At 50.5% G+C, this 23195-nt stretch overlaps 3 protein-coding genes across 3 annotated transcripts in view; 2 read left to right on the top strand and 1 right to left on the bottom strand.

Moving 5' to 3' along the window:
- The window catches only part of FHIP1B (FHF complex subunit HOOK interacting protein 1B), a 620510-nt gene that overhangs the window by 393033 nt on the left and 204282 nt on the right, over positions 1-23195 (top strand). The gene's annotated exons all lie outside the window — the stretch shown is intronic.
- Positions 1-23195, bottom strand: part of CCKBR (cholecystokinin B receptor) — a 540140-nt gene that overhangs the window by 405846 nt on the left and 111099 nt on the right.
- HPX (hemopexin) lies at positions 4084-11599 on the top strand. The gene is made up of 10 exons (XM_042460254.1): positions 4084-4239; positions 5316-5395; positions 6349-6426; positions 6688-6830; positions 7113-7266; positions 8614-8826; positions 9256-9372; positions 10164-10294; positions 10779-10923; positions 11237-11599. Exons 1-10 carry the CDS (start codon positions 4184-4186, stop codon positions 11509-11511), a joined length of 1392 nt encoding a protein of 463 aa, XP_042316188.1. The 5' UTR covers positions 4084-4183; the 3' UTR covers positions 11512-11599.

The following is a 23195-nucleotide window of genomic DNA, read 5'->3' as shown; positions in this document are numbered from 1 at the left end:
GTCATATTGAGGGAGCAAGCTTTTTTTCTGCTGCTCCAGAGAACAGGACCCAATGGAGCAATAGATGCAAGCGATAGGAAAAGAGATTGCACCTCAATATTAGGAGGAACTTCCTGACAGTAAGGGCTGTTCGACAGTGGAACACACTCCCTCAATGGAAAGTGGTGGTGTCTCCTTCCTTGGAGGTCTTTAAGCAGAGGCTGGATGGCCATCTGTCAGGGATGCTTTGATTGTGAGTTCCTGCATGGCAGAAGGTGGGGTTGGATTGGATGGCCCTTCTTGGGGTCTCTCCCAACTCTGTGATTCTATGTTGTTGTTGTTTCTGTTGTTATGTGGCTCAGGAAACTGAAGCTGAACTCACAGGTGCATGTTTTGAAATTATAAGCTCTGGAAGATATGGAAGGGCAGCTGGTTTTGTCCCCCAGGGTCTGGCCAAGTGGAAACTGGGCTCAGGTACGAGAAGAATGTGGCTGGGGCAGGGCAGAGACAGAGGGGCTTTGTTCTCCCACACACACAGCTATGAGGAAGTCCACTCCATCCCTTCCTTGGCATTTCATGCTGGCACAAACTCCCCAAGAGCTGCAGTTGCTCAAGAACCTCTAACAGGAGAGGAGGAATTTTTGCAGACCGGCCAAGGAAGGCAGGCCCTCCCAGTCCTCCAAATTGCGATCTGACTTGTAACGAAGCCCTAAAAACAAGGAGGCTCCCCATTTGAGCCCCTTCCTTTGTGAGCAATGATGCTGCAGAGTTATCATTTTAGGAAGCATGCAACTGTGTAAGAGGCTTAGCCTTTTTGGTATTGTAATGAGCCAGCTCTAAGATGAGTTTTGTTGCTTTCATTTTTCAGTTTTGCTGCTTTCATTCTTACATTGTACTTTTGTAAAACAATAATAATAACTGTCATAGCAACAATGAGGCGAGACAGAAGTTTTGTGTTAATAACACATTGCTCTCAGAGTGTGGAGTGATGCTCTCAGTGCAGGGTGACCAGATGTCCACCTTTTCCAGGACACACCCTACATTTCAACTTTCTGTCCAGGAAGTTTGAGCATGACTTAATAAGCCCATTGACTAACACCATGTTTACTTGCCCCTTCTAGAAAGTGTTTACAGTACTTTGCAACCTATCCTCGCTGTAAAGAGGCGGATTGGATGGGTCCTTCTGAATTTCTTTTTTCCTAGGAGCAGCAACAGACAATACCCAAAGGGTGCTCTGTTAATAAGCCCATTGACTAACACAGGAAAGAGATTCCAGCTCAACATTAGGAGGAACTTCCTTACAGTAAGGGCTGTTTGACAGTGGAACACACTCCTTCCTCGGAGTGTAGTGGAGTCTCCTTCCTTGGAGGTCTTTAAGCAGAGGCTGGATGGCCATCTCTCAGGGATGCTTTGATTGAGAGTTCCTGCATGGCAGAAGGGGGTTGGACTGGATGGCCCTTTGGTCTCTTCCAACTCTACGATTCTATGATTCTATGATTCTATTGTTCCCAGAGCTTGGGCTGCATTTGTTTCTTGTAGAGGAAAAGGTCAGCAAACATGTTTGGCAGTGGACTGTGCGAGGACACAATGCAAATATTGAAAGGATTTCTGCACAATGAACAAACAAAAGGAATAATTCAAATTCAGTCAAGGGTTCGTTGCTAGTAAAGTACAATTTTAAGCATTTCTCTTGCTCAGAGGTCTATAAGTATATTGCAAGCCAACAAAGCATTTCAACAAAGGCAAGGTCATCAGAAAAATATGAGTGCATACATAATAAAATACCATATATGTAATACAGCTGTAAATAAACCATATGAAATGAATTTAGTGCAGTGTTTTTAGCTTTTATTTTGAAATGTCCTACATTTTGCTGTGCCTTGTCCTCCTTTGAGGGGATGAACTCTGGTCACCCTGTCCCAGTGTTCATTCAAAAGTAAAAAGAGATTCTACCTAAATATTAGGAAGATCTTCCTGACATTGAGAGCTGTTTGACAGTGGAAGATGTTGCTGTCTTGGAAGATGGGGGCTTCTCCTTTGAAGGCTTTCAAACAGAGGCTGGGTGGCCATCTGTCATGGAGAGTGCTTTGATAGTGTCTTCCTGCATGGGAGAAGGGGGTCCTTGGGGGTCTCTTCCAATGTCAGGATTGTTTGGGAGAGGAGAATATTTATGACTTTTTTGGAGGACATGCTGGATCTGTGGAGACTTGGCCTTGGCAAAGTGACAGATCCTTAGGAATGCAAATGATCTCCCCACTCAGCCAGCCTACCTTTGAAGGTCTTCCCAACTGTTCACACCAAATCCGGGAAATTCTTCAATACCTGCTTTGCCAAAGGACGTCACAGCCCCTGATAACACATGAAAGGTCAACAGGATTCATTTTTGGCTAACCTGGTTAGACCTCTGTCCTTCTCGTTCTTCAGGTTGGGAGGGGAAGCCTTGTTTAATACATCTGGATTTTTGTTTGACGTGTCCAGGCAATTGTGGACCTGCAGGGCTTTTCTACTCTGCAAGGGCCATTCTAAGACAGCTGGACACTTGTGGTGGAATAGCATGTGCGACCCCCCATCTCTGGATGCAAGCTGGTCAAGTTGCTTTGGCCCCAGAGGCATCTGATCTCATAAGGGCCTTTCCTGGGCAGTCACAGTGTGGCCAACAACTATTTCCTGCATGATGTGATATCCCAAACCAGCAGCCTGAGCAGCCGTGGACTTGGCATAATGGCTGGGCTTGCCCAAGGAAGGGACCATCAGTCATCTGCACCGTGGAAATATGGTGATCCAGCAGGAGGGTGGTAGGATGCTCCTTCCCGCGAGGCTTCTGTCTTGCAATTGCCTGAACTGTCACCTGTAGAAATATATATGGTTTTCCATGTGCAAGTTGGAAGGGGTCAAGACTTGTTTTCCATGCCACCCACTGCTGCTTCAGTCTTCTGTTGGAGAGGGACCCATGGAGGCTAGATGGCCATCTGTCGGTTATGCCTTGATTGAGAGTTCCTGCATGGCAGGGGATTAGACTGGACGGCCCTTGCGGTCTCTTAGAACTCTAGGATTCTATGGAGGAGGGAGAAATGGACTGGGGATAATACCTTTTGGCCAGTAAGTCTAGGAGCCCTCCCCCTAGAAGCACCCTGTACCGGGAAGGCATCCTAAGCTCATCCAGGTGTCATTGGAAGGCAGTGGCAGGCTTCCCTCTCCTGCTGCCTTGTTCATCGGTCTGCTGGCTGGCTGGTGAGACCTGGAAAGGGCTGCCTGCGGGGGTTTGGATGGATGGACAAGCAAGGTAGCAGGAGGGAGGGAGAGAGGATGGAAGGGGGTGGTCTGCCATGCCCCCTACTGGACACCCACACAAGGTGATACCAACCCTAGTTGGTTGGGGTCAGACTGGATGAGCTCAGCATACCAGGGCTTGTTTGGGCTTCCTTGCTGCCCTGGCTCCTTTGGCAGAGAGAGCCAGGACAGCAGGCAAGCTGGAATGGGCATGTACCCGACACAGTGGGCAGAGGGTCCAATTAGGTGTCACCCCCTCTGTGATTGTCACCTGGTGTGTACCACATCCCCACATCCACCTAGTGATGCCCCTGGCCCCAACCTCTTTGTCATAGAGCTCCAGGACAGATGGGTTGGCTAGCTGATTGAGCAGGAGGGCTGGCCTCATTCTTGATGTCTGGCTCTGGAGGTTTGTATTTCACAAGTGTGTCCGCAAAACTACCTACTGAGTGTCCCATGCCAAAGCACTCGCATTCTCAGGCCTCAGCCCATCCCTTCGCTGAAACAAGTAACTGTCATTGGGGAATTGTGTGTGTGCTTGTTTATTCTTGGTGTCCTGTCCTGATCAAATATTTGTCATCCTCCTCCTCTGTGCTGGGGATGGGAATAGGCAGGCATGCGGGAAATCCTGGCTAGGTTCACCTGCAGGCCAGGAAGGGCATCTGGGAATTTCCCCTGCGAAAGAACTGGCACTTGTGGGGAAAGCTGACCTACCAGTCCAGGGCCACATGTATCCCATGTGCCAGTCCTTGGGCTGGGGGGGGGGCAGGGATCAGCCTCAGTCCTTCAGCTGCAGAGCAAAGGGTTAACAGGCAAGGGGCAGATTGTGCAATGGGTTGGGAAGGGCCTCCAGCTGCCCCTTCTATAAGAGGCTGGGTTTTGCACTGGGTCTCTCCTGTCCACTGCCATATTCAGCAGCATCATCATTGGCATCATGCTGAGAATCCTGTGCCTCAGCTGGGCCCTGGCTCTGGCTCTGGCATACCCCTTGTGAGTATGCCAGGGGTGGTGGGGGAGAAGAGGATGTGACCTCCTCCTTGCTCTGGGGGAGGGTGGGCTTCTCATGCCAAAGTGTGTGCCAGGGACTGGGGTGAAAGAGCTTTGGGAACACATACCAAGTGCTCTGTGAAAGGGAGCTGGGAGGACTATGGATGCCTACCTGGGCAAGTGGGTGGGTGTGCAAGGACTGAGACACACACACACACAGAGTGTGTGCAACCACTCAGGACTGGCAAGACCATTGGTAAGAATATGCTGCATGCCAGCTCACCCCCAAGAGATGCCTGCTGGTCCATCTCTTTCTGTGGTGTGGTCCTGTGTGGAAAGTCCCACTGGTTTTCTGTTGGGGCAATGATGTTTGGTGGGGTGGGCTTGGGTACCTGAGCCCTTGGCTGCCTATTAGTTTCCGGGTGCAGTACAAAGTGTTGGTTATTACCTTTAAAGCCTACATGGCTTGGGTCCAACCTATTTAAGGGATCGCCTACATCCATACAATCCATCCTGCACCCTCAGGTCCTCTGGAAGGAATCTTTTGCAACCTTTAAAGACCAGATTAACTGCAACCTCCCAGAGGACCTTTTATGCAATTGCTCCCAGACTATGGAACGGCCGGCCGGATGAGATCCATCAAATTACCAATTTAGACAGCTTCAAAAAAGCTGTCAAGACGGATCTCTTTCGGTAGGCCTTTCCTGAATCAAACACTTCAGCCACAGAATGATACCCCCTCACACCATGTATTTACCACCACCCTGCCCACGTTATGCTTATTATTAATAGATTTGATAACTCTTTTAATTCGTAATATATTTAATTCTTTTTTAAGGTGGGGATTGTAATTTTATGTATAAAATTGTATATCGAAGGTTTAGTTGGTAGCCGCTTTGATCGTCTTGCTACAGAAAAGCAGGGTAGAAATAAAATTAGTTATTATTATTATTGGGTGCCCTGTTTGACTCGAGGGTTTTGTCTTACCTGTAGGGGCATTTGGGGCTGCTTTGTTGGGGTTGGCACAGCCAGGTAGGAGTGGAAGGCCAAGCACTAACCAGGGGTACTTATTCTGGCAGGGGCCACGGTGACAGCAAGTTCAACCACACAGGCAGCAATTGGCACCATATGGGCTCTCATCCTTCGTCCAGTGACCCAGGTAGGTAGTGGTATCTTCGCAGGTGTGTCTGTAGGGTGGAGGGTGTCCCCCTCTTTCTGCCCTCAGTCCACAATGTAGGGGTCCCCTGTCCTCTGAACCCCTTCTCTCTGACGTTTTCATTCAGCCGACTTGGAGGCTTCTACCCCAGAACTGGCAGGGTTCCTTGTTCCCTGGGCAGGATGGGTGGCACAGGGAGAGTTCAGAGGGGTGTACAGGGAGGGGAGGGGGTTCCCTGGTCCCCTCTCAATAGAACCCTCTAAAGGGGGAATGCAGATGCTGGGGAGGCCTTTATCTGGGCTGCTTCCTCCAGAGCTGCTGCCAGCCAGAACAAGCAGTACTGGGGCAGGGTAGGCCAATGCGATGGGATGAAGGGCCCACTTGCTTGCCTACTGAGAACAATGTCTGGCTGCTCACACTCCACAATAGGTTTTTTGAGCCCAGCAAAAACCGACAAGACTAGGTCCAGTGAGATCTCCACTTCAATCTCCAGAAAGAAGCAGTGAATGTGTCCAAAGATATTCAGGGCAATTAGATCATCTGCCATTAGAAGGGGTCAGGAGGAACGTGTGAGGGCTAAGGGAATTGCGCGATTCAGTGGGAACACAGCAGGATGGTAAGAAACATGTGAACATGGACATGCATGGTGCACTTCTCCCTCTGCAGCTGGGAGAAATGCCCTCTTGTACCTAAGTGACTTCATGATGGGGTCCCATGTGGCTTTCAAGACTGGTTTGGGTTTGGATTAAAACAGGAGTGTGTGGTAGGTAGTAATGGGGTCAAACTGGAGCAGGGATATTTCTCTCTGCAGTTGGGGTAGATCCCTTGTGTGGGTAAGACCTGGGACTTGCTGAAATATTTTGAAAAAGGGAGGTTGCAGTGCACTCTCTGTGCAAAGGGTGGGGAGTGGTGGGGCAGTCCCTCCTCCTTTCTGACTTGGCTGCCCCTCTTTGCAGAGCTTGGGCAACGCTGTGGTGAGGAGGGCTTTGATGCCATCACGCTGGATGAAAACGGGGCCATGCTCTTCTTCCAAGGTACGGAGCCTCTGGGTGTGTGCATGGGCATGCATGTGTCCATTGAGGGTGGGAGTCTCTGACATACAACACCCTTTTCCTAGAGCAGCTCCCCCTCATGACAGGTGAGATGGGGAAGGGTCCCCCAGTGGCCCTCAGAGCTGATGGAGAAGGGAAGGGGCTTTGCCCACCCATCTGCCATCCCTCCCCTGGGGGTCTAGCCATGCTTCCCAGCATCCTCATGGACTGACCCCACCACTGATTATTCCCATTCTTTCCCAGGGGATTTGGTCTGGAAGGGGTTCCACCAGGCAGCCGAGCCCATCAATGCCTCCTGGCCAGAGATTCAGGGCCCGATTGATGCCGCCCTGAGGATTCACCACCTGGATCATCCGGACATTCATGACAACGTCTACCTCTTCCAGGTGTGTGGGTATGTGGGGGCAGAGAAAGCTTCCTGACACAGTGTGGGGGGGCTGTTCTACCCCCATAACCCTCCCCATTGGTGCAGGAACTGTGTTTCCAGAGGGTCCCCCTCTCTTTATCATCATGTACACTCATTGACACCTTGGTGGAAGGGGTGGATTGGGATGAAGGGAGGTTGTCAGACATTGGGCTTTTGCTCCCTGGCAGAGCTGTACCCAGAGCTTTGGGTTCCCCAAAGAAAGGGTCCCAAAAGAGTTGGCAGCTGTGCCTTTTGTCCATAGGGCCAACGCCTCTGGGCCTATACCAACGGCAAGCTGAAGCCCAACTACCCACGGCAGATTGAGGATGAGTTCAAACGGGTGCCCAGGGACCTGGACGCGGCTGTGGAGTGCCACTCCAAGGAGTGTGCAGATGAGACTCTCCTCTTCTTCAAGGGTGAGATGTTGGATTGTGTCTATGGCAGACAGCAGCAGCAGGCACAACCTTGAACATGCCAAGGAGGGAATATGGCAGTCAGTCCGGACCAGGCCCTCTGCCGCTCAGGTGGTGGAGTGGGGCCACAGACTGGACAGGATCATCGTAGGTGGGGACATCTTCTCCCCACAGTGGATGGCCTGCAGCCTCTGGAAAGCCTGTACCGCCATGCCTCTCATTCTGGAGGAGATGCACCAAACTCCTCTGATAGCGTTTCAAAGCAATCCGCATTGGTAGCCATCCTCCTAACTTTGTGATCTAGAGTGCCACCCTCTGGGCCTATGGATGTGGCTTTGTCCATCCAGGTCTTTTTCTAGGAACGGTGACCAGGCTGTAACAAGATGAGGTGCAATGTGTCGTTTCCTCCATGCTGCAGAAAATTCTCTACGCATCTCCTCCCTCTTTTTCCTCCGCCCAAAAGCCCCCAATGTTGCATCCTTTCCTTCCTGAGAGGCTCCTTTGGGTTGTTGTTTCGGTTGTTGTTTGGATTGTCTCTTCCTCCCCTTCCTGGGTCCCCTGCTGAACCCCAAGATAGCAGGGCCACTGTTAGCCCCAACTTGTAAAGAGGGTGATCTTCAGTTGCAGGACACAGCTGATGAGAACCCAGCCCAGTCTGCTGCATAGTGTGGAAGCCTTTCTTCCTCTGGGACTGGGAGGACAGTGAGACCCCATCCCAGTCCTGAGCCTTAACACTCACCCTTCCATCCAGGACAAGGGGGACGGAAACTGGCCTGACTTTGGAGAAATCTTACCCTCTTTTCCCCATGCCAATTCTAAACAGCAGTGCTCCGCCAACCACCCTGGAAGCTCCCTGTCATTGAGTTCCCCCGTGGCCCAAGTCCCCTCCAGCCGTTGTTCATTGCTTCTCTAATTTCATAGAATCATTGGAGTTGGTAGAGATTTCAAAGGCCATCCAATTCAGCCCTCTTTTGCCATGTAGGAAGACACACTATGACAGATGACCATCCAGCCTCTGTTGACAAACCTAGAGTCATAGAATCATAGAGTTGGAAGAGACCGCACGGGCCATCCAGTCCAACCCCATTCTGCCATGCAGGAAATCCAAATCAAAGCATCCCCGACAGATGGCCATCCAGCCTCTGTTTAAAGACCTCCAGGGAAGGAGATTCCACTACACTCCAAGGGAGTATATTCCACTGTCAATTTGAGTGTGTGTGTGTGTGTGTGTGTGTGTGTGTGTGTGTGTGTGTGTATGACTTCAGCATACCTTCTTTGTGGGGTCTATCCTGAAAGAGTTGGCAGTCCCTGACCCCTACACTTGTTCTCCTCTGTTCTTTTCTCCTTTAGGCTCCACCATCCTGGCCTATGACCTGAAGACCAAGCAGGTGAAGCAGCGGAACTGGCCAGCCGTGGCCAACTGCTCTGCGGCTGTCCGCTGGCAGGAGCGCTACTACTGCTTCCAGGGTGTCCGCTTCCTGCGCTTTGACCCGGTTACAGGCCATGTGCCTCCCAACTATCCACGGGATGCCAGGGACTATTTCATGCGTTGCCCTGGCAGAGGTGAGTAGCTCTCCCCTTTCCACACACCTGAGGGCCCATCTCTGCTCATTCCTGTGGCTCCTCTGTTCGTGTATGTGTGTGTATGTCATCTTTGTGTGCCTGCCAGCTTCATTTCCTCCCCTGATGCCTGGTTGACTTAGGTTTTTGGTTTTTTTTTTATTTTTTGACTAAAATGTCTAGACTTATGCATGAGTATATACAGTGTGTGTGTGTGTGTGCGTGCGTACGTGTGCGCACGCGCACTTAATGAGTGGATGCAATGAAAGGATGAAAGGTCTGCTGGTATCAGTCCAGCTGGCCCTGGGGCTGCTTCACTAGCTAGAATAGTGCCTGCTCAGCTTTGACCATGGGAGGAGGGAAGAGTGGGGAGGAAGTTGTTCCTCCATTCTGAAATGTTCTCTCTGCCCCCCACGCTTTGAATGCTGGCAGGCCATGGGCATGAAGCTCGGAGAAATGCCACTCTCCAGGCCATCTTAGACCCTTGCAGTGGCTACCCCTTCCGGGCCTTCTCCTCTGATGATGCCGGGCGGATCTATGCCTTCCGAGGTAAGACATGGGAGATGCGCTTTGATTTGTGGCAGTTGTGGGGGGAGGATGTGACATAGTTCAGGGTGGTAGCCTCTGTGAAGTTTAGAGGAAGGATTAAGAGGAAGGAATGAGTAGAGGGGAGAAGAAGGAGTGAATGATGAAGGTTAAGGATGAGGGATATAGAAATGCGAGAGAATGGGTCGAACAGGGGGGAAAGAGGAACAGAAGGAGGACAGAAAGAAAAAGAAAGAGAAAAAAGGAAAAGAAAGAAAAAGATAAGGAAAAAAATGAAGACACTGGCAGAAAAAGGGTTAGTTCTGGTAGTAAAATTTAGTAAGGTTTGTAATGATTCAATATTTAGATAGAGAAATAGATATAGATATGGATTAATTTATAGAGATTTATTTAGATCACGTATTTGTATTATTTTGCTTTGATACACCTTTTTGTCCCCTTGTCGTTTTGTGTATACTGTATATCTTTAGTATGTATGTTTAATTAAAAACAAAAACAAAAATTCTGGAAAAGGGCCTTTCCAGAAGGAGTGGGGCAGAACAAAAAAGAAGAATTGCAATGGGACCCAGACAGACACCTCCAACCCACCCCTCGCTGTGGGGCATAATGGTGGCAGGAGTGAGGCCTCGGCTGACCTGTTGCAATTTGGGGGGGAGAGGGTCTGCATTTAGCTGGCTTCCTTCAGGCTAAATCCAAGTCACAGGGGGGGGGGTTTGAGGGTGAAAGACTCATGCCCCCCACCTTTGAGACCCCAGAGGGTGCCTCAGCCTCCCATCTCTTCTCTCTGCCCACAGAGGGCCACTACTTCCGTGTGGACTCTGCCCGGGATGGCTGGCATGCTTGGCCCCTCAGCCACACCTGGAAGGAGCTGGAGGGAGAGGTGGATGCGGCTTTCAGTTGGGAGAACAAGCTCTATCTGATCCAGGTGTGTGTATGTGATGGTGGGGGACTTGAGAAGTAGGGGCCCACAGAGGAGAGGCGGCTCTGGTGGCAGGACAGAGGGGGCATGGTGGGAATGTGGGGACAAAGTGGGGAAGGAACCTCCTGATTCCCAGATGCCTGATGGGCAGTGCCTCCCAGCAGTAGCATCACTAAGCGGGTACGGGGGATGTGGACTGCACCAGGTGATGCCCTAAGGAGGGGTTGACACCACTGTTCCCTGCCTTTGGGCAGAAATGGGCTGTGGCATTCACCCGTGTCCCTTTAAAATGCTGACGAGATGGTGTGAGTGGAGTGAGGCTAAGTGGAAGGAGAAAGGAGAGGCCCCAGGTTTCAAATTTTAAACACAGTGGGAGCATCCACCATTGGATGGATGGACCTTCGGCTGCAGGAGGGTGGGACTACCCATGGCTTCTCATCTGAATTACCACTAGCATTGCTCCCCCCCAACATCTCTGTGTTTCCTGCAGGGCTCCCAGGTGTCCATCTACCTGGCTGAGCAGGGCTACCGCCGCGTGGAGGGCTACCCTCGGCCTGTCCAGGAGGAGCTGGGAGTCTCCGGGGCTGATGCCACCTTCACGTGCCCCCACTCCAAGGACCTCTATGTCATTCAAGGTAGGTGCTCAATGAGGGGAGGGGGAGGGAGGGGGACCCCTAATTCAGTCATCCTCCTGAGAGCCAAGAAGGCCCCTGAGGGTGCTTTCCAAAGGCAGGAGGAGCAGGAGAGGGACTGGTTGGTTTAAAGAACAGGAGAGTGGTGTGTGTGTGTGTGTGTGGGGGTCTTTTCTGGAGTCCCTGGGGCCTTGCAAGAGACCTGGGGGGACTCCTGGTAGGGGGGATGCATAGTGTATGTGGAGGCTGGCACATGAGTTGGGATTCCCCCCTCACTCTTCTCTGGCCCTGACATGAGCCCCTTCCTCATTCACAGATAACCATCTTCACCATGTGGACCTGACACAGAGCCCCCGTCGTCCAGACTCCCCCATCCTCATCCCCCACGATCGGGTGGACAGTGCCCTGTGCACCAATAAGGGGCTCTTCCTTTTCTATGGAGCTGATGTCTACCATTACACCGATGTTGCTCAGCTATGTGCTGCCAAGGCCCCTGCTCCAACCCAGAACGTTACCACCACCTTTCTCAAGTGTCCCATGGCCCCAAAAAGTACAGGGGTGCATGGGGGTCCGAAGCGCCCTCCTCACTGAGGAGCCTGGTGATAGCTGGGGGGCCACCCTGTGCTCTGTGGCCATTTCCCCCATGGTTAATAAACCTTTTGCCTTTTTTTTTACCATGTGGCTTGCCTTCTCCTTTTCTGGGGAAGGGTGGGCAGGCAAGGGGGTGTCTCCATTGTATGTGAGGAGTGCAGAGTTCCTGTCCTGGCTTTCTACCCAGTGCAGATGTCCTTTCATTACCATCCCAGATTGACTGGCTGGACCCAGTGGCCAGTGAAGCTAGCCAATGTGTGCCTAGGGACCTGCAGGAATGAATGAGGCAGTGTCAGGTTCCTGTTTGTAGCCCCCCTCTTCCAACAAAAGACTGTGCTTTGAAAGTAACAGCTTTATTGAAAAAAGTGATACATACAACAGAAGTGACTTTTTTGTCAGGAATGAAAGGGTACATTAACATATGGTTTATATAACCCCAGGAAGCAAACCCCTCAAGCAATAAAGCAAATTAATTGGATAACTCTTTCCCGCGCAGCGATGGATCTCCTCCCCAATGATGTAATGTCCTCCAGTCCGGGATCTTTGGCAAACTCTCAAAACAATTAAGTTCTCACACAGCGTTATCTCCCCACTGCACCTGGGACCTTGAAGCATAAACCTTAAGCCACAACTAAACTAAGTAATATTAAACCTTAACAGCTTATATGTATTATTAAGCAGAACTATAAACCCCATCATCCCACAACCCAACATATATAGCAGCATCTTAAAATATAATGAACATATTAACATAACATCATATAAACCATAGGCACTTTATGTTTCAGTTCCCCCTCCCATCACAGAGACCCATCTCTAGTTCTTTAAAGACCAGGCCTGTGCTAGCAGGGTAACTCCCTCCTCATTCCAACCTTAACAAGTGAGCACATATTCTAACAGTGTGTCTATCTCTTTCTAGTACATTCTATTAACCCATTATAAAATCTAGCCTTAAACCAACTACTAACTTAACCTAATAATATTCAAACAAACCCCTAAACTTATAACCCCCATGACAGAAATCCCAAATGAATAAATGAACAAAGGGGATTTCTGACAGGTAGGCACTGGGTTTTCTACTGCGTGGCTTTTATTCAGACCTTATTGGGGAATGGGGGGGGGTGGGGGGAATGGCTGCTCTGCCGTGTCCCCTTCTCTCAGCCAAAAATGCAGACGGTGCCTGAGGCCAGCCTGTGGCGATACTCGTGGAGCAGGCTGGCAGCTGCAGGGAAGTTGCTCTTCTGCTCCAGCTTGCCGGGCACCACAAGGAGGGTGACAGTGGGCCCCAGCCCTTCAGCCAGCTTCTGCAGCATGCGGCGGGCCAGGTAGCCCCGGGCACGGGCCGGCTCGGCCTCCAGGCTGGCGTAGACCTCGGGTGGTGGGTTGGGCAGTTTCCACTCCAGCTCCCCAATCAACTGGTGGGTGCGGGCACGATCAAGGGCAGAGGGGCTCTCCCTGAAGCAGGCCACGGCCCGGAGACCACCTCCCGGGGCCTGTCCAGCCACGAAGTCACCCCAGGCCAAGACATTCCCCTCTGCGGCTTCCTCCTTGGTCTCCTCCTTGGTTTCCTCCTCTTGCCAGACCATCACTGCCCAGCAAAGCCAGTCATAATTCTGCTCCAGCTTCCTCAGGAGGCCGGCAGCCAGATCGGCCAGGCTCTGTGGCCCCTGGGCCTGCTGCTCCAGGGCTTGCTCCACATCCTCCTGGGCTTGCTGGCGGAAGTAGCTGGCACAGTGTGCCAGGGCCTCCTTGGCACGCTTGTGGAGAGCAGCCACCCTCTCGTCCCACACCCCCAGCAGCAGGGCCGGGTCACGCTTGGTCAAGCCCGCCTCGCAGAGCAGGCAGAGCAGCCCGGCACCCAGGACTGCATTGAGCTTCTGGCAGAGCCGAGCCATCTGGGGCCGGCGGGGCTGGTGGCGCTCCACAGCCTGCTCCAGCATAGGACGCTGGTGGGCCACCACGCCATTTCCCTGCACCCGGCGCCAGAGGCCCAGCAGGCGACGCTCCAGCTTCTCCTGGATGCAGCACTGGAGGAAAAGCTCCGTTTCCTTGGGGGCATGGAGGGCACTTGCCCGGACCGCAAGGCAGAGGTGGCTGTAGGTGGCAGCCACACAGTCCTCCAGGGTCTCCAGCCCCCCATCTTCCAGCAGCCCTGGGCCCCCAGCCAGTTCTTGCTCAAGCAGTTCCAGTTCCTGGCAGACGAAGGCCAACTCCTCAGGGGTGGCTGACCCTTGTAGGTGGGCCACTATGCCCAGGGCTAGCGAGCGCAGCGACTGTAGGAAGCCCACTGGCTCCAGACACTGGGAGAAGAGTGCCATTTCTGGTCCTGCAACAGGAAGAAGGCAGGGAGGTAGGGTCAGTGGGCAGTAGCCCATCTCATCACCCACCTACTCACCTACCCACCTCTCCCAAAAAGATCCCACTCCTGCCACCAAACAAGGCTATCCTTCAACCAGAGTGAGACCCCTCCTCCCTTTCCAGGTGCCAAAGGTTGGGAGCATCAGCAGGGTGACCAGACATCCTTCTTTTCCAGGACGTGACCCACATTTCAACCTTCTTTCCAAAAGGAATTCCAAAATTTCTTCCCTTATTAGCATGACTGAGAAGTCCACTGAGTAACACCACGTTTGGTGTTCCCCTTCGAGAAATGCATCTACTTGGCAACCTGATTTTGCTACAAACAGGAGGAAAGGATGGATACTTCTAAAATTATTCCCCCCCCCCTTCAGTCGGAGAGGAAAAGGGCAACAAACGTGTTTGGCAATGGGCTGCTAGAGGGCACAGTGCAAATACTGGAAGAATTTCCCACTTAATTTCAGCACAATGGACAAATTAAATGAACAATTCAAATGTACATTCAGGCTGCATCCATACTGCAGAAATAATCCACTTTGACACCGCTTTAACTGCTGTGGATTAGTGCTGTAGAATTCTGGGAATTGTAGTTTTGAGAGAGTTTTGCACTTCTTACTGGTGGCACAACAAACTACAGTTCCTAGGATTCCACAGCACTGAGCCACGTCAGTTAAAGCAGTATCAAACCGCTTTCTGCAGTGTGGACGCAGCCTTAGTTAAGGATTTGTTGCTAACAGAGTACATGTTTAAGCCTTTGTCTTGATCACAATTCTATAAGTATGTTGCAAGGCAACTTGGCATTTTAACAAAGGTAAGTTCATCAGGAAAAGCTATGGTTGAGTGTATGACAAAATACAGTATATGCAATATAGCTGTAAATAAGCCTTATGAAATGAATTTAAATTTATGTGAGTGTTTTTAGCTTTTATTTGATAATGACCTACACTTTTCTGGAATGCCCTGCATTTTGTAGTGCCTTTCCCTCCTTTGTGGTGATGACATCTGGTCACCCTGGCACTTGCCCCATTGCTTGGTAGGGCGGCCAGGAGGCCAGAGAAGCTTCAGGGATGGCAATGGTTGGTGCCAGCTTCTGCCCCTTCCTGGTCTCTTCCCATTAAGCAGAGGCTAGATGGCCATCTGTTGGGGATGCTTTGATTTGGATTTCCTGCATGGCAGGGGGTTGGACTGGATGGCCCTTGCGGTCTCTTCCAACGCTATGATTCTATGATTCATAGCTGAGACTGCACTGTGTCCTTGGGCTGCCCTCCCCGGCTCAGGTGCAACGTGACTCTCCTCCTCAAGGGCACCGAACGGAACAGGTATGGTGCAGGTGAGGGTGGCAGCACCAGGCACTGAGTGTGCCAGCCTCACACCACCACCGTCGCTGCTACCTGGGCATCACTGTCCCTGAAGCCTCTCTGGCCTCCTGGCATGATGGCAACAAAGGCCACCCCAAGAAGCACAGTGATCTTGTAACACCTTGAAAGAAAGAAGTTGGTAGCAGGAACTTTTCTAAACTTGATGCATCTGAGAAAGTAGGCTCAAGTCTATGAAAGCTCATGCTGCCAGCCTCTTTCTTTCACTTAGTCTCAAAGGTGGTGCAAGATCCCTTTGCAGATTGATTTTCCATGGCTATGTCTTTGAATTCTACTTTATTTCTTCCGCAAAGGGATCTTGTAGCATCTTGGAGACTCAGTGAAAGAATACTGGTAGCATGAGCTTTCGTAGACTTCAGCCTACATACTGATTCTACAGACTAACATAACTATATCTTTGCATTCTACCCATAAAATTTGTAGGTGTGTGGGTCCCAGCTTGGCTTCTTTTCCTGGGGTGGGGGGGCAAAAGGAGAGTGAAAAGGTGTGGGGGGCATGACCTTTCCTTCCCTACTTTCCTGTTTCAAAGACAAGGGATAGTACACACTCCTCTCCCCACCAGCTAGCAAGAGGAGACTGGGTTTGGGTCCCAGAGTGGACTGTAGGGTCTATGCCCCCTCCCCTGACAATGGCACCTGCCTGCCCACATGGTGCCCCCCTTGGCATTCCTTGTACCTGGATCCAGGGAGCAGCTGCCTTGGACAAATCCTCTGGCTGGACTGAGGCGCCTGTCTGCCGGCGTCTCCGTCCCTTGATAATCCCCCCACCTTATCTCTGCCCCACCTGTGGCACGTGGGCATCTGTTCTGCCTTGGGCATGGCCAGTCCCACCCTCTGTGTCCTGTGTGTATGTGTGTGTGTTTGTGTAAGAGAGAACTGTCCACAGTTGCCTTGACCTACCACCAAGAAAAGGGTAAACCTCCATCAAACCCCTTAAAAGAAGTAAACTGGTTTTTTAAAAAAATAAATTTATGAAAATTTGTCTCTTCACATTTGCGGCTTTGATTATTCACTGATTTTATTAATGTGTTCTCTCTTGGAATATCTGGTCCTCCAGTGCAACTCTAAGGTCTACTTTAACTAAAAGTTGCACTGAAAGACCTAGAGATTATTGTTAGAGAGAAGACTCCACTAGGCCTTTGTAGCTCCTCCAGCACAGTTCTATGGTCAGTGGTCTGTTGGACGTTGACAAGAGTTGCCCTGAAGGACCTAGAGAAGATATTCTACTAGGCCTTGTAGCTCCTCCAGCGCAGTTCTATGGTCAGTGTCTGTCAGACGTTGACCACAAATTGCCCTGGAGGACCTAGAGATTCCTAGAGAGGATACCTACTAGGCCTTTGTAGCTCCTCCAGCGCAGTTCTATGGTCAGTGTCGGTCAGATGTTGACCACAGAGTTGCCCTGGAGGACTAGAGATTCCTAGAGAGGATGCTACTAGGCCTTTGTAGCTCCTCCAGCGCAGTTCTATGGTCAGTGTCTGTTGGATGTTGACCACAGAGTGCCCTGGAGGACCTAGAGATTCCTAGAGAGAATGCTCTACTAGGCCTTTGTAGCTCCTCCAGCCAGTTCTATGGTCAGTGTCTGTTGGATGTTGACCACAGAATGGTCCTGGAGGACCTAGAGATTCCTAGAGAGAATGCTCTACTAGGCCTTTGTAGCTCCTCCAGCGCAGTTCTATGGTCAGTGTCTGTCAGACGTGACCACAGAGTTGCCCAGAGGACCTAGAGATTCCTAAGAGAATGCTCTACTAGGCTTTTGTAGCTCCTCCAGCACAGTTCTATGGTCAGTGTCTGTCGACGTTGACCACAGAGTTGCCCTGGAGGACCTAGAGTTTCCTAGAGAGAATGCTCTACTAGGCCTTTGTAGCCCTCCAGCGCAGTCTATGGTCAGTGTCTGTTGGATGTTGACCACAGAGTTGCCCTGGAGGACCTAGAATTTCTAGAGAGAATGCTCTACTAGGCCTTTGTAGCCCTCCAGCACAGTTCATGGTCAGTGTCTGTCAGACGTTGACCACAGAGTTGCCCTAGAGGACAGAGATTCCTAGAGAGAAGCTCTACTAGGCCTTTGTAGCTCCTCCAGCACAGTTCTATGGTCAGTGTCTGTCGGACGTTGACCACAGAGTTGCCCTGGAGGACCTAGAGTTTCCTAGAGAGAATGCTCTACTAGGCCTTTGTAGCTCCTCCAGCGCAGTTCTATGGTCAGTGTCTGTCAGACGTTGACCACAGAGTTGCCCTAGAGGACCAGAGATTCCTAGAGAGAATGCCCTACTAGGCCTTGTAGCTCCTCCAGCACAGTTCTATGGTCAGTGTCGGTCGGACGTTGACCACAGAGTTGCCCGGGAGGACCTAGAGTTTCCTAGAGAGAATGCTCTACTAGCCTTGTGGCCCTCCAGCGCAGTTTCTATGGTCAGTGTCTGTTGGATGTTGACCACAGAGTTGCCCTGGAGGACCTAGAGATTTTAGAGAGAATGCTCTACTAGGCCTTTGTAGCTCCTCCAGCACAGTTCTATGGTCAGTGTCTGTCAGACGTTGACCACAGAGTTGCCCTGGAGGACCTAGAGATTCCTAGAGAGAATGCTCTACTAGGCCTTTGTAGCTCCTCCAGCGCAGTTTCTATGGTCAGTGTCTGTCAGACGTTGACCACAGAGTTGCCCTAGAGGACCTAGGATTCTAGAGAATGCTCTACTAGGCCTTTGTAGCTCCTCCGCGCAGTTCTATGGTCAGTGTCGGTTGGATGTTGACCACAGAGTTGCCCTGGAGGACCTAGAGATTCCTAGAGAGGATACTCTCTATGGCCTTTGTAGCTCCTCCAGCACAGTTCTATGGTCAGTGTCTGTAGGATGTTGACCACAGAATTGTCCTGGAGGACCTAGAGATTCCTAGAGAGAACGCTCTACTAGGCCTTTGTAGCTTCTCCAGCGCAGTTCTAGGGTCAGTGTCGGTCAGACGTGGACCACAGAGTTGCCCTGGAAGACCTAGAGATTCCTAGGGACAACACCTACTAGGCCTTTGTAGCTTCCCAGCGCAGTTCTATGGTCAGTGTCTGTCGACGTTGACCACAGAATTGCCCTGGAGGCCCTAAGATTCCTAGAGAGAACACTCTACTAGGCCTTGTAGCTCCTCTAATGCAGTCTATGGTCAGTGTCCGTCAGACGTTGACCACAGAGTTGCCCTGGAAGACCTAGAGATTCCTAGGGACAACATCTCTAGACCTTTGTAGCTCCTCTAATGCAGTTCTATGGTCAGTGTCTGTCGGACGTTGACCACAGAGCTGCCCTGGAATACCTAGAGATTCCAGAGAGGTGTTCTCTCAAGTAAAAACATAGTGTTTTGTTTGTGTACAGTTTTTCCACATTATCGGGGGTCCTGTGACCCTAACCCCAGTGAATGTCGAGGGATGAGTGTATTTTAGTATTCTGTATTGTTTTTAAATTGTATTTTTTATCTTGTTCACCACCTAGAGTCCCCTATTGGGAGAAAGGCTGGATATAAGAAAATAATAAAAAATAAATAAATAAATAATAATAATAATAGTGTACAGTTGGCCCTCTTTATCCGCTGACTTTTTATCCACAGATTCAAGCATCCATGGCTTAAATATTTTTAAAATTATAAATTCCCAAATAGCAAACCTTGGTTTTCCATTTTATATAAGGGACACCATTTCGCTATTCCATTCTATTTAATGGGACTTGAGCATCCATGGATTTTGTTATCTGCGGGGATCCTGGACCAACCAACCCCAGCAGATAACAAGCACCACCCACTGGAAGAGGGTTGTAAAAGGTAAGTGAGAGGCCAAAGGGAAGGAATGGACAGAAGTGAAGGAGGAAAGGTAGAAACTGAAAGCAGAGATGAAAAGGAAAAGGCGAGGAGAGAGAGGAGAAATGAGATCACTGGGGGGGGGAAGGAAGAATAATGAGAGAAACGGAGGAAAAGAAAAAAAAGAGATTAAAGGGAAAGGTTGGGAAAGGAGTAAAGACAGAAGGGATGAGAGAAGAAGGGGAATGTTGAAGGGAGCTAAGGGAATTAAAACCCTAATAGCAAATATGGTAGGAATTAGGAAAACAGATAGTAAAAAAGGGGGGAAACAAAGAAAGGAAATGGTATCTCTAGATTCTAGATAAAAGAAGTGAGGGAGTGGTGAATGGATGACACGAGAAGGGATGCAGTTAAGAAAGAAGAGGGAATAATGAAGGATGTGAATTTATGTGTTAAGTAAGGCAAATAAAATGTATTAAATGTGGATAAGAAATTGCTGAATAAAGGATATTGTCAAAGGGAAAAAATCCTCCTAAATGATGACAACAAGTGACAACAGTACAACATATATTTACAATGCTCTTTTCTCCAAAGGGCAGTACATCAAACATATACAATCAAAACGAATGATCAAACACATAAAACACAACGTATAAAAGGCTAAACTAAAATAGATGGAAGGTAGTTGCTTTACATTGAGTTTAGACTTTAGTTTGTATTAAAGCAGGATATAAATAAAGGTAACAGAGCCAGTTGTTGTAGTGGTCTGAGTGTTGGACTACAACTCTGGAGACCAGGGTTCGAGTCCCAGCTTGGCCATAAACGTATTGGCTGACCTTGGGCAGGTCACATTCCTCAGCTTCCAGGAAGGCAATGGCAAACCTCTTCTGATAAATCTTGCCAAGAAATACCCATGAGAGGTTCATTTTAGGGTCACCATAATTCGGAAACAACTTGAAGGTACACACAACAACAAGAAGGCAATTTCTTTGTACAAAAAGAGAAGGAAGAAACAAGGGAACCAGCTATTGTGGGTCTGAACCTGACCAAGAGTGGAATAATAGAATCCTAGCGTTGGAAGAGACCCCAAGGGCCATCCAGTCAATGGGCTGGAAATAGCTGAATCCTTGGAGGAGGGTCCAGTTCTGGGCCCCACAATTCAAGAAGTGGGTTGTGAAATTGGAGCTTGTCCAGAGGAGGCCACCAAAATGGTGAAGGGTCTTGAAACCATGAAGCCCATGATGAGGCAAGACTGGCGGGAGTGGGGATGTTTTCGCCTGGAGAAGAGACAGTTAAGGGGGCTGATATGATGGCCCTTTTAAATACTTGAAGGGATGCCAATTCAGGAGGGAGCAAGCGTTGTTGTCTGCTGCTCCAGAGAAAAGGACATGGTAATAATAATGCTAAAATAATACTTATTTATTTATGCCCCGCTCTTCATCCAAAAGGCTCTCAGGGCGTCTTCCCATTTGTTAATGAACATTTCCCTGCCCTCAGGTTTACAATCTCAAAAAGACAAGACACAAAAGGAGAAGGGAAGGGCAGCAGGGAAGGGGAAAAGCAAGCTCCAGGAAAAGAGATTCCACCTTAACTGAGGGGGAACGTCCTGGCAGGAAGGGCCCTTGGACAGTGGAACAGACTCCCTGAATGGAGATTGTGGTGGAGTCTCCTTCCTTGGAGGCTGTCTTGAAGCAGAGGCTGGAGGGCCATCTCCCATGGGGATGCTTTGACTGAGAGTTCCTGCATGGCAGAAGAAGGGGGTTGACTGGGTGGCCTTCTTGGGGTCTCTTCCAGCTCTAGGATTCTATGGTTCCATGATTCTTTCAGAAAGGGGGTTGATTTGATGCCCCTTGGGGGTCCTTCCAGCTCTGGACATCTAGTTCCATCCCTCCACTCCTCTAGCCACCCCTCCACCTATCATCCCTCTCTCCCTCCATCTCTCTCTCCATCCATTCGTCCCTCCTTCCCTCCTCGGAGGCCTTATATTTGGGGGGGGGGGCAGGTAAGAGATCTGCTTCTCTTTTTAGGGACTAGGAAGAGCTGGCCTTCCCTCCTGCCGATGTGCAGCATCTGGACTCTTGCCTTTTCCTTTCCTCCCCCCCCCCGTTTTCCTGCCCCCCTCTTCTGCAGGGAGGGGCTGCTGGGTCTCGGAAGCGGAAACGACGCCTCTCTCCGCCCCATCGCCCCCCCCCCCCCATCGCCAGCCCATCTCCACTCTTGGCAGAAAAGCCGCAGGTACAGAATGCAAAAGAGGGAGGCATCCAATGGGAGGCAAAGGAAGGAAGAAAGGGGGGATCAGAAAGCAAAAGGAGAGGGGGGAGGGAGGGCTGGGGTCCGGTAGAGGATGGGGGAGGGGCTGATGTCCCTCTGTTTTTGGGGAGGGGGCTGCGTGGGGCAGAGACACCCCTCTCCTCCTGGAGGCCAGCGGAGGGAGGGCTGTAGTGCAAGGGAGCCCCTTGCTGGCTGGTGCGGGGGGGGGCTCCTCCAAGCACTGGCCCCTATCCCACCAAGGCCCCCTTCCCAGCCAACATTCTCCCCCCCGGACCCCTGGCGGACCTTTTCTCTCCCCTTGAGACCCCCCCTCTCCTTAGCCAGAACCCTCTGTGGCCCCTGGGAATGACAGGGGACCCCCAGGAGACCCCAGTCCATGGGGGGGGGAGAGACCCCTTCCAACTCCAGGATCCCCAGGACTAAAGTCAAGGGTGGGCAGGAATAAAAAAGGGAGAGGGGTTTTCTGATACTTGTGGGTCTTTGCCCTCCCAATGGGGGCAACCCCCAAAGCATTGCCCCTTTCACCCCAGTGAATAATAGAATCCTAGAGATGGAAGACACCCCAAGAAAGGGCCCTGATCCAGTCCAACCCCCTTCTTGCCATGCAGGAACTCACCCAAAGCATCCCCAGCGACAGATGGCTATCCAGCCTCTGCTTAAAGACCTCCAAGGTTGCAGTTGACAGGGCTGGAGATGAGAGGCACCCCAAAAGTCTAAAGCCCACCATGTTTTGGGGAGGGGGCCTCTTCTTGGGGACCCCTTGCTTGCCAAGGCTAGCTGTGGGGTGGGGGGCTGAGTCTGCCCACCACCTGTTTTTCCCTCCCTTTCTCTGCAAAGGATGTAGTGGTCTTCATGCCCACCCACTTGTAATTTGCCTCTCCGTTGCCCACCTGTCCACTGGCCATCTGCCCCCACCAGGTGAGCCTCACAGGTATGGAGGCCCTCCCCCAGCAGCCTAGAACACCAGCATTGGAGGGGACCCCAAGGGCCAGTGTAGTCCTACCCCCACTCCTGTGCCACTAGGAAACCAGAAAGAGTCCACTCTTTCGTTGTCAAGGGTGGCCCTGAGCATGTACAGCCGAGCTCCATATCCAAAGATCCAACCATCCATGGCTTCAGAATATTCAAAAATACTATAATGCTTTTGCCATTTTATATAAGGGGCACTATTTGACTAACCATTGTATCTAATGGGATGTGTGAGCATCCATGGATTTTGGTACCATGGGGATCCTGGAACCAACCCCAGAGGATACAAGGGTCCTGATAGTAGTAGTAAGTATGGGTAGTACAGTAGTGTAATGTAGTAGGATATCCATTGCAATGGGACTTGAGCATCCACAGATTTTGGTATCCACAGGATCTTGGAACCAAACCCCAGCGGATGCCAAGGGCCCACTGTGTAGTAGTACAGTAATAGTGGTAATAATAATAGATAATAATAATATAATAATAATAAAATAATACTTCATTGCATATAATGGGACTTAAGCATCTAGAGGGGCACTGGAACCAAACTGCAGTGGATACCAAGGGGCCCACTGTATGTGTGTGGTGTATGGTATCAGTGTACTCTATCGTGTCTGTTTGTCTGTCTATCTGTCCGTCCGTCTCCGTCGTGATTGAGCATTTTATAGAAGGGACACCATTTTATTATGCCATTATATTAATGGAACTTGAGCATCCATGGATTTTGGTATCCAAGGGAGCTCTTGGAACCAAACCCCAGCAGAGACCAAGGGCCCATTGTAATAATAATATAATAATAATAATAAGAATAATAATAATAATAAATGCCCTATTGTATGTTGAGTGGGACTTTGAACTCCACAGATTTTTGGTACCACAGAGGATCCTGGAACCAAACCCCAGCTAAGGGTCCTATAACGTGACACCCGCCCCCTCTTCTTACCATCCCAGTGCC

Source organism: Sceloporus undulatus, chromosome 3 (genome assembly GCF_019175285.1).
Source record: "Sceloporus undulatus isolate JIND9_A2432 ecotype Alabama chromosome 3, SceUnd_v1.1, whole genome shotgun sequence".
NCBI classification, from domain to species: Eukaryota; Metazoa; Chordata; class Lepidosauria; order Squamata; family Phrynosomatidae; genus Sceloporus; species Sceloporus undulatus.
The sequence above is the reverse complement of the archived record's forward strand: the minus strand, read 5'-3'. Positions and strand labels throughout refer to the sequence as shown.